The 12,052-nt window shown below is 43.2% G+C and overlaps 1 protein-coding gene across 1 annotated transcript in view; it reads right to left on the reverse strand.

The window, feature by feature from the left end:
* LOC108934151 (teneurin-2-like) overlaps positions 1-12,052 on the reverse strand; it is a 272,656-nt gene that overhangs the window by 209,573 nt on the left and 51,031 nt on the right. Inside the window, exon 2 of the mRNA XM_029250894.1 lies at positions 7,457-7,769. Coding sequence (XP_029106727.1) covers positions 7,457-7,682 — 226 coding nt within the window. The 5' untranslated portion in view covers positions 7,683-7,769. The remainder of the gene's footprint in view (positions 1-7,456; positions 7,770-12,052) is intronic.

Raw genomic sequence — 12,052 nt, forward strand, 5'->3', positions numbered from 1 at the left:
TTGATACAGACAGTTCCCGGGTGGCGAACGTCTGAATTACGTACAATCCGTAGTTACGAACCACCAGCTGTAAATTCCATTATATTAAAAATTTGAGTTACGTGCAACGATTCGTAGTAACTAATGGGCGCCGCTGTGCGATGCTCATCAAAACATTGCGTGTCTACAGAGGTTCGTCGGCTCGCGATCCCGAGGTAGGACAAAGACTTCCTTCTTTTCAGTCGGACCACGTTACTGTTAACAGTGTCTAGTGTGTGACTTCATTTGGCTTTAATTTATTTATTTATTTTTTGCTTTTACCCTCCAAACCATGGCACCAAACAGTAAATGCGACGCAAGTGATGAATCAAAGAAAAGGAAAACGATCACGACCAAAACTGAAGCGGAAATAATATATCAGTCGGAAAAAATGTTACAGTCGGTCAAGGATCAGGACAATTTTAAAGGACAAAGAGAAAATAATGGAGCAGGTAAAAGGCTCCATCTCGATGTCTCCATCTCTTATAAATATTGTAGTTACATTATCATCATCATCATCATCATCATAATCATCATTATTATTGTATAATTACATTAAAGATGTTTTAGTGTATTTGGAAGTGTTTCTTTAACTTTTTTTATGCATAGAAAGGTACACGATACACTGTATACTAAAGACAAACATTTGACTAACCGACGTTGAGACAAACCGTACCGAAGTGTTCCGACTTACGTACAAATCCGACTTAAAGACAGATTTAGAAATGGAATTCATTCGTAATCCAGGGACTGCCTGTACTAACACTGATACATTGGGACAAATTAAATAAAAAAAAAAAAAAAAAAAAAAAAAAAAAAATACTCCATGGCTTTTCGATTCAGCGGGCTTTTAGGAACGTGTGACAATCACAAAACCATACACTACACTTATCTCTGTACGAACAAAATATTACCGTGACAACTGTAACTGCCAATTATTGCCAGCCCCCCCCCCCACAAAAATTGCCCACGGACAGAATTTAAAGACCAGGCACCTTAATGGTGTTCTTTCACAGCTCTGTAACTTAGAAAGGACCATATTTTACTTCTGATGTTAGTACTAATTAACTCACAGCACACTACAATACACTTGAAAGACAAGCCTTGAATGAAGAGGCTCTTGTGAAAAGTAACGTTCTCAGAACTGACAGACACCCTATTTGTTCACAAAACTTGCTAAGAAACTGGATGCGTAAACAAATCTGCGCGTCTTCCAGCACTGACATCATATGCCTGGAAAAACAGTTCTTACACTTTGCTGGTTATTACTCTAACCCAAGACGCATTTCTTTTCTAGTTCTGTCCCAAAACTGACCGACTACAAGTTAGATCTGAATATTAATATTAGAAGCAGTGATTTCCTAGATTTTTTTTTTTTTTTTTAAATAGAAAAAAATTAGGGAATCCATTTATATAATAAGTGCACAGTGTGTGTGTGTGTGTGTTCCACTGATGTATGGATGAGTGACCCAGTGTAAGTAGTGTATCTAGCAGGGTAAGTCACCACGGTGAATAAGGTGTGTGGGCTCATAACACTACATGGAGTTCACTGGAAGTGGCTTTGGAGAAAAGCATCTGCTAAAAAAACAAATGTAAATAAAATTTCTTTAAATAAACAGAATTCAGATCCAGAACCACGAATTAAGTGTAGAAAGGCACCGAGTTACTGTACCCTATGGGAACAATTCTCATGTCATTTCAGGATAGTTAAACAAAAAGTTCAAGAATTCAGAACTTCGCTATAGACGATTAACTTCTAATTACAATTACATGCTGGGTTCCGTCCATAGAAATCGGTTTCAGGATTTGCTAGTACTACTTACTGTGCCCATTCCTCACACGATTAAAGATCTTTATCGATGGCCTTCGTCTCCAGCTCGTGTGATTAAGGTGGCTCTACTGAAGAAGCATAACTTACATTGCAGTGCCCAAAAAAGTACAGGCCTGCCTCAGTTTTTTTATTTTAAAAAGTTCTTGAAAAGTAATAACCTTAAGACAAAAATATATGTACGGAAGTATTTGGAATATGTGGGGGGTGCGGTGGTGCAGTGGGTTGGACCGGGTCCTGCTCTCTGGTGGGTCTGGGGTTCGAGTCCCGCTTGGGGTACCTTGCGACGGACTGGCATCCCGTCCTGGGTGTGTCCCTTCCCCCTCCGGCCTTACGCCCCGAGTTGCCGGGTTAGGCTCCGGTTCCCCGCGACCCCATATGGGACAAGCGGGTCAGAAAGTGTATTTGGAATACACTAAACACATTTCTCTGTTTTCTCACACACACACACATTTTCGGAACCGCTTCTCCCATACGGGGTCGCGGGGAACCGGAGCCTACCCGGCAACACGGGGCGTAAGGCCGGAGGGGAAGGGGACACACCCAGGACGGGACGCCGGTCCGTCGCAAGGCACCCCGAGCGGGACTCGAACCCCAGACCCACTGGAGAGCAGGACCCGGTCCAACCCACTGCGCCACCGCGCCCCCCTCTCTGTTTTCTCATTTAAATTTATTTATTAAGCAGATGCTTTTCTCTTGTTTGCTCAAGGTGTTTCACAGGATGTGGGTTCAATTCCCACTAAGTCTGTGTGGAGTTTTCATGTTCTCCCCGTGTCTGCGTGGGTTTCCTCCGGGTGCTCTGGTTTCCTCCCACACTCCAAAGACATGTTGTTCAGGTTCACCCATAGTGTGTGAGTGTAAGTCACCGCGGTGAATAAGGTGTGTGGATGATAACACTACATAGAGTTCACTGGAAGCGGCTTTGGAGAAAAGTGTCTGCTAAATAAATGTGCATTTCTGTGTGTTCTGGAGATCCGATCGCAGCGTTTGCAAATTCCGTACAGTTTTCTGGAAAAAGGTGCCAAGGTGCAACAGAGCATGTGTTCCCAGAGCCCAGTCTCCCGAACCCGTTATTAATGGCACTATCTGGCCATTCCATAACCCTTTTCTTCTTCTTTTCGAGCCATTCTTTTGCGGATTTGCTTGAGTGTTTTGGGTCATTGTCTTGTTGCAGGGTCTACTTACGGTTCAGCTTTTTGACAAATGGCCCCACATTCTTCCCAAGTACTCTCTGCCACAATTTGAAATTCATGGCTGACTCTTTGACAGCAAGCACTGATGGGCCCTGAGGGAAAAAAGCAGTCCCAAACCTTAATGCCTCCACCACAACACTTTTCAGTTGGTATGAGGTTCTATCGGTCAAAGGCAGTTTTTGCCACACATTTTGTCCCATCTGTCCAGAACGCATTCCTTTAACGGTCCTCATCTTCACCTGGGTGTTATCTGGCAAACTTCAGTCACGCATCTACATTCTTTTCTGAGCACAGATGCTTCTCCCTTCCTAACCTCACATGAAGGGCAAAGTTGTGCAGTCGCTCTTAGATGGTTGATGCCCTTTGACATGGACCGAAGCAACACTTGCCTGCAAATCCCTTGATGTCATCCTGGAGTTCTTAGAGACTTCCCGCAGCATCTTTCCCTCCGCTTTCGGGCTGAATTTGGCAGGGCAGCCGGGTCTGGATAGATTGCCAGTGGTTTGAAATGTTCTCCATTCGGACAGTGGAGCGACTGACTACAAATTGCTTGGAAATGGCTTTAAAACCCATCCCAGACTCACAGACATCAACAATCTTTCTTCTGAGGGCCTCAGACAACTCTTTTCATCTTGGCATCATGTAGCCATACAGCTGAGTTTATAAGACCAAACCAGACCAGAGCCTTCTTTCATATAAGGCAATGTTCTCAAGTTACTCTCTAATGATGTTCATGCCCATTTCACCAGCTTTGGAGCACCTCATGCAGCAGTAAAAAAAAAAAAAAAAAATACGGGTAAATCAATTCTTTCTGCACAAGGAAACTGCATTTCTGTGGACTCAAACAGTACTAATGCAGCAAAATGTGATTTTTCTGTGTTATTCTGAAAAATTAGACAACCCTTTTCTCTCAGTACTAATGAAAATATAATCCAAATTTTTTTCATCCAAAAAATGTAAAGATGACAAACTTGCTCAAGTGTATACACGTGGTCCCCAATTTACGATGGCGTTATGTTCCACGAAACCCATCGTAAGTCGAAAATACATTTAATACACCTAATACACACCTCTGCGTGACGGACCGGGAGATGCGGATCGCTGCCGTGGCCCAGCATCGCGAGAGAGTATCGTACCACATATCGCGGTACGAAATCAAAATTCAAAGTACGGTTTCTACCGAACGTCTATCTCCAGCTCACCATCGAAAAGTCGAAAAATCCGTAAGTCCATCGTAAAATTCGAAAAACCATCGTAAATCGGGGGCCACCTGTACTAACTTTACACTTTTGTATGTACGGCCGCTCATCCAAAAGGCTCAGACAGAGGCACATAGTTAATTTTACTCTTATATTGAAACAACAAAATGCCACAGCAGTTTCCTTTAGATTAAAAACTGAATTAATGAAAAAGTGTCTGTACCTGGGAGAAACAGAAGCCTTACTGCATGGAGGAAATAAAATAGATAAGAGTTTATTACTATCAGCTTATTAACTCTGAGTTTAAACTAAAATTGCAGAATCAGCTTTGAGTACAGGCATCATTATTAACCATCTCTCCTTTAATACTCTGTCCTTTAACATGAATTCTCTATATAAGCTTTTTCCATTTTAGGAACACTGCAAAACGAAGACTTCATTTGGATCAGGACAGAAAATACAGAGACCTACATTCCTCTACAGCAGACTTTAACTAGTAAAGTGTTTTTCTCAGGCAGTCCGAACACCATTATTGGACAAACAACGTCTACAAAGGTGGGTCTTCAGTACGTTTCAACTTAGACAGATTCCCTAAAAGACTTCTATAGAAATCACCAAGGAAAACCATGGTAAACAGACACATCTCACAATGAGTCTGGTGTGACTGCAGCCTGCCAATCAATCCAAGAGTTATCAAATATTGACTGTACTTCTGTAGAAAATCCCATTTAGCGAAGCATTTAGCGTCGCAGTTCAGCACAGCCAAAAAGAAGTAAATATTTTTTGTTTGTGACGGGAGGGGTGTTTTTCCTCACACTGGAATTTGGGGCCCAGGGACTAAGAATCAGACTTAAGATTAAGAAGAATATTTGGTTGGGCTTGAAAGGTAAGGAATCAACCGCAGCGCTGCAAAAAAAAAAAAAAAAAAAAAAAAAAAAAAAAAAAAAAAAAAGAAAAACAACAGCTTGAATAAAGTCGTAAAACATGTTAGGACACGTTTCGAATGCAAGTACGAAAATTTTGACGACAAGAGCAAAGCTTGCTTCCCCCCCATGTTGTATTACACAGATATAAATTTAAATCAGATTTTATTCTGTACAGTGCCCTTTGCAATATGTCACCTCAGGCAATATACCAGAAAACAATTTAAGTAGAAACAGCACAGGTGGAGGGAAAATAAGCTCGGGAAAAAACAATCGAGGCAAATATTTTAAGACAAGTGTGGAATCGGAAGAGAGAGAACAACGTAAAAGAGCAAACGAAATTCCAAAGGCATTTAGAGGAGAATAAGGACCTTTCTGAGTCCAAGGCCAATTGACTTTCCACCCCGAACAGGCATAAATAGGACTGAGGGTGGAAGTAAGATCTTCTTCGTGAAATACAGGAGAGTCCCCATTTAAGATGATTCCACTTACGATTTTTCGACTTTATGATGGGGTGAAAGACATTCAGCACAAACTGTACTTCGAATTTTGAATTTTGATTTTTTTCCCGGGCAAGCGATATGTGGTGCGATACTCTCTCGATGCTGGGCAGTGGCGGCAACCCCGTGATGGCCATCGCATATGTGCTAGGCTATGACGTTCAGTAGGTTAGGTGTAATAAATGCATTCGACTTACCATATTTTCGACTTGCGATGGGTAACCAGCACTGTTTTTGTGAAATATTACTCATTGTTTGGTATCCAAGCACAAACCTTTGTTTTCCAACTGGGATTTGGGTCCAAAGTGTCAGACCATGTAATATATGGTTTTGTGTACTTGCAAATTTACATGCTTACCAACCGATGCTTCCTGTTTGACAGTTAGAAACCACAACCCTAAAGGACATCACTACAAATAATGATTGCTACATGTAAAGATGTACAGGCAGTAATCACAGTTTTTCAATGTTGGAAATAAAGATTTCACAGGAAATAAAGATTTTCCACTAATTTTCCGGTGCTTTATTGCAAAAACTAAAATTCGTAAAGTATAAAGAAAATACTTGCACTCATTATGAATTTAAGAAATTTAAATGCGCTTTTAAAGATTAAGATTGTGGAAATGAGACATGCACCTTGACATTAAAATAAGTCTCTGATATGAGTTCTGGATGGAGTCCACGGAGTACTCACATGATTACATTGTAGTTTTCTTAATGCAAGAGTCTAAAATAAACTGCTGTGTTGCCTTCGGATTCTCCGAACCAGTAAATGCAGTGGAACAAATTGGGAATGGATTAAATTTGAAGCGCATAAAAAGGGGGGGGGGGGGGGGTGAACTGGGAGGAGATATTTGACCACGTAAATAAGGGATTCTACGTTATACTGGATCTACAGGGCAGAGCTGTAGAATATTCACTTTCCCCTTTCAACACCCCACTAATACAGTTAAATAAAACTTTTAAAACGCACCTTTCCAAAGAAAACTTCAGACCTAAAGGCCACAAACAAAGTACGTAACAAAGGCCTTTGACTGATTCCACAGAACACATCAGCAGGACTCCAGAACCGGTGAACTGAATTTTAAATTCATAGGCAGAATTTAGAGAAATATGAGTATTAAGGAAAAGGGTTCAATACAAAGCACATTTATTTATTTAGCAGACACTTTTCTCCAAAGCAACTTCCGATGAACTCTACGTAGTGTTATCAGCCCACACACCTTATTCACTGCGGTGACTTACACTGCTAGATACACTACTTACACTGGGTCACTAATCCATACATCAGTGGAACACACGAACACACAAACAAACACACACACACACACACACACACACACTATGGGGGAACCTGAACAGCATGTCTTTGGAGTGTGGGAGGAAACCAGAGCACCCGGAGGAAACCCACACAGACACGGAGAGAACATGCAAACTCCATACAGACCGAGCAGGGATCGAACCCACGTCCTCTCACACCACCCAGGCGCTGTGAGACAGCAGAGCTACTCGCTGTTCCACCATGCCGGCTAATAGTGTACGGAATTACTGTTACTTCCGTGCACCGCACTTAACTGTGTAGCTGCGTGTAGCACCTGAAACAGGTATAATCACTGAGAAGGAGGAGGACGCTGAGGACGCTGAGGATATGGGTGATATTTCTCAAGGTAATGAAGTTTAGGTGCAGGTTCAAGCAAGGTTTGCTGAGACTGGTGAAGACAGATACACTTTCAATGACGCACAGATGAATGTATGTGAAGAAATCACACAGGTAACTAATAATGTGGACACTTACTGTGCCTGGTGAACTCCTCAGACTCCCGGTGCATGAGGTTGGCCACACAGCCCCCGTAATGCAGACGGGAATCGTGGTCGTAGGCCTTCAGAGTCTCGCTGGAGCTGTAGGACTTCTGGGTGGGGACGTGGCAGTCCTCGCTGTCCAGCGACGCGGAAGTGTAGTGGAACTCCTTCTCGTGACGGTTCTGAGTCAGCGAGTGGTGCCTCCTGTCTCTCATATCCATCACCGCCAGCGACGTGATCCGATCCGACTCTGGCTCAAAAAGCACCGACTTCTTAGAGGTTCCCCCCTCGTAGTTCAGGTTTGTTACCTGCAACCAGGGGAAAATTCACATCTGTGAACGGTGAATTCTGGTGTACTGCTTTAGTCCTGGTGGGCAGGTGAAAAATTACATGAGTATTAAGAGAGTCTAAGGAAGATGCACTGCAAATGCCCAAAGTAACGAGTTTAGCTTGACCAGCTGACAGTCGCGGGCACCAAATTACGGTGAAGACAAACATTCACCCAACATTACAGGAAAACAGTGCCCAGACAACAACAAATCATTGGATCCTTTGTTGGAAGCTTAAATAAGACACTCGGTGTGGCGTTTGCATGTTCTCCCTGTGTCTGTGTGGGTTTCCTCTGGGTGCTCTGGTTTCCTCCCACACTCCAAAGAGATGCTCTTCAGGTTCCCCTATAGTGTGTGAGTGACAGAGAGAGTGTGTGTGTGTTCCACTGAGGTATGGATGAGTGACCCAGTGTAAGTAGTGTATCTAGCAGTGTAAGTCACCGCGGTGAATAAGGTGTGTGGGCTGATAATACTACCGAGAGTTCACCGGAAGTCGCTTTGGAGAAAAGCATCTGCTAAATATACTAATATAAATAAGAATTAAAAAAAACCCCCCACTAATTACGTGTGTAATTGTGCACGGCCGTACACTTAATAATGCAAATGTGTGGGGAAATGAATCGGCCCAACTCTTTTGCTGCTGTTTTTTAACGGACCTCGAATCCGCTGCGCTTCTCAGAAGGGCGTCCAGCGAGTCATGAACCCAGCTTCTGAGGAGCGGCTTCTGCGAAAGGTTCCCGCCATCGTCACCTTCTAGCAAACCTCCCAGGACAAAGAGCTCACCTTTGTCTTCTCGGTCGAAGGTCTATCGGAAGTTCGCTCTGGTTTCCGCACCGTGCGTATTCCCACCAAGTCGGAGCCAATTACACGCAGCGGACGGGCTGCAAACGCGAATCGATACTTATAATAAGGATTTATTTGAAAAGTTTTGCAAGGTCAAAGCAAGCGTTTCGTCGCTGCGTAGGCTGATTAAAAGCTGAAATTAGCCCTCATAAAGGCCTCATTATGTGGAACCGTCACTTAACCAGACCATTAGCCGTTCAGCGTACGTGTTAGTAGTAATGTGGCGAAGAAAAGCAGCCGGAACGACAGCGACGCGGAGCAGGTGAGGACCGGGGAGACCGAACGAATCGACATCTTGAAAAGGTGCTCCGTTTCTGTCTCGCTGTTTGCGTTTATGGATGCGAGACACCTGAAATGCAAGGGGTTGGGGGTTGGGTGGGACGGAAGAAAAGCACAAGCCATCGCACGCAGCTGAGCTTCCTCCAAGCATATAAATAATGAATTCTGAGAAAAATAAGAAAAATCGATTTGCTGGCCTGACCTGGACCGACTGCGAGGGACCCGGGGAGAGCGGGGCTTTGGGACACTGCTGGACAGATCATACATCAAGCGCACATGCAAGTGTGCACCTCAAGGTTAAAGATTTCATCTGCTCTACATGCACACACCACCGCCCCACCACCACGTTTACACCGAAAACTGAAATTGACGGCACAACAGGTTGTATTCCCAACACTGAAAGAAAAAAAAACGTACTAATAAATTCTAAGATGCCTTGGATGAAATTATGGGCAGAATAAAGAACAACAATAAATAGCACTAACAGCAGCAACAAAAGATAATAATAATAACAGCTGATTTAGGCAGGTTCAAGCCAATTTAATTTTGGCTGAGAATAGAAAGTTATCTTGACCTGTAGTTATTTTGGACTTCTAGTGTTTCTTTTTTAAGGGAAACCCAAAATCTAAGTGGACAATACAGTCAGTACTCCAACAACAGACTGTATGGATGGAGGCAGTGAGTGTTGCTTCAAATATTCCCCATGCTTTGCATTTTTTTTAATATACACACATGCATATGAAAAAATGAAAATAAGAAAAACGAAATGGATATCAGGCGTACAGGTATGTGCATATGTACATTTCAATGTTTGCACATATGTATTTACACATTTTTAAAATATTTTTCATGCTTGTTCAGTGTCCTTTTTACATTTAGCTAAAAAAGTCATTATTTTTTCCATAAACAACTATACAGTATATATAATTTCTTTATGGAAAAAACAGTGTGCAAATATATACGTATAAATGGCAATATGCTATATATACAGTATTATTTATATAATGGACATTGTCCGTTTTTCGCAAAATCCATTGTTCCGTGGATGGACTTTGTATCTCATTTTCCAGTATAATTTCAGTGTTATTACTGTGCATGTTGTTATAAGAAACAAGCCAGGTGTAAAGGGAAAAGTACATGAGAGGAAGTCATGCCTTCATTATGAATGACTCCAGCAGTCTGGAACTTTCCTCTGTGCCCACTGGCTCATATCCCATAAGGACCGACTCCTACGGAACACTGCATCCCATCTCCTTTCTCTCTGTGCTCCGTTCCTATCCACGGCTCAGGGGTAACTTTCTTATTCAATCACAGTGGCGGAACGTGGCTACACCGACCACATTTTATAAACCATTATAAATAAATGGTTTCTTGTACAATGAGTATGTAGAATAACTGAGCAAAAAAAAAAAAAAAAAACTGTAATAAGGAACAGTCTTTACCTATTCTTTGAAAATTGGTGAGCAGGAGCTTAACCAGACATACAGACTCATATATAGTAGTTATATTCCTGTATTTACATTACATTTACATTTATTTATTTATAAGACACTTTTCTCCAAAGTGACTTCCAATGAACTCTATGTAGTGTTATCAGCCCACACACCTTATTCACCGCGGTGACTTACACTGCTAGATACACTACTTACACTGGGTCACTCATCCATACATCAGTGGAGCACACTCTCTCTGTCACTCACACACTATGGGGAACCTGAAGAGCATGTCTTTGGAGTGTGGGAGGAAACCAGAGCACCCAAAGACTTACACTGCTAGATACACTACTTACATTGGGTCACTCATCCATACATCCATATTCCTAAACAGCAATGGCACGGAGTGTCCCAGAATTCAACCTGGCCTCACCCGACAAGGTACTCATCACTTTACCTGGTATAAAATAAGAAACGGCAGCGAAAACAGTTCGTGCAAGAAAAACACGCACAACCCAACTGTCGCACTAAATCTCTGCACTGTGGTTCAAGGGTTGTGCAACTGAATGCCATTACTGGACTGACTCTGTGGAGTCAGTGGCACTCAGTCATTATATAGACAGCTGGTAGTATAGTGGTTAGAGCTGCTGCCATAAGAAGCAAAGGTTATAGGTTTAAAATAATGAAGCAATGATGCACACACACACACACACACACACACACATTTTTAAGAACCGCTGGTCCCATACGGGGTCGCGGGGACCTGGAGCCTAACCCCGCAACTCAGGGCATAGGGCCGGAGGGGGAGGGGACACACCCAGGACGGGACGCCAGTCCGTTGCAAGGCACCCCAAGCGGGACTCGAACCCCAGACCCACCGGAGAGCAGGACCAGGTCCAACCCACTGCGCCACCGCACCCCCCCTTGAAGCGATGATATTTCAACTCAAATTGAGTGTTTAACACACACACACACACACACACACACACACACACACACACACACACACACACACACACACACCAGTATTCATGCTAAAGCCACTGGCGGTGCAGAATCAGGTGGGTGTGGGTTTGATAGCTGCTCTACAGGAGGTAGTGTAATGGTTAGAGCTGCTACTTTTAGACCCAAAGGTTGCAGGTTTGAATCTCACTGCTGGCTCTAGGATCCTTGAGCAAGATACATACTGTTAAATTGCTCCAGTAAAATTACCTAGCTGTATAAATGGGTAAGCAACTATAGGTAGATTAACACTAAGCTGCACTGAAGAAAAGCATCAGCTAAATACCACTGTGTGCTTTCCAGCAGTTAGAGTCACTGTAGTGAAGGACAAACAGACACACACTGGCTGAAACTGCTTGTCCCAAGCAAGGTTGAGGCAAACTAGAGCCTAATGGGGCACAAGGCTGGAGGAGGAGGGCAAACACCCAGGACATGCCACCAGTCCATCAGAAGGCACCCCAAGTGGGACTTGAACCCCAGACCTGCCAGAGAGAAGGACCTGGCCAAACCCACTGCACCCCCACCCAAGTGAAGGGCAAGCTATGATATGCAATATTTATTCATAGCAACATCTCACAGAACTAATTTGAATTAAGACATGACTCCGCGTCACACGACCACATGGCTCATTTTGCATCGCGGGCACATTTGCATCGCAATTAAACACAACCACTATCTGCACTGCATCCAGTGACAGGGTGAGAT

This window comes from Scleropages formosus, chromosome 4 (genome assembly GCF_900964775.1).
Source record: "Scleropages formosus chromosome 4, fSclFor1.1, whole genome shotgun sequence".
Lineage (NCBI taxonomy): Eukaryota > Metazoa > Chordata > Actinopteri > Osteoglossiformes > Osteoglossidae > Scleropages > Scleropages formosus.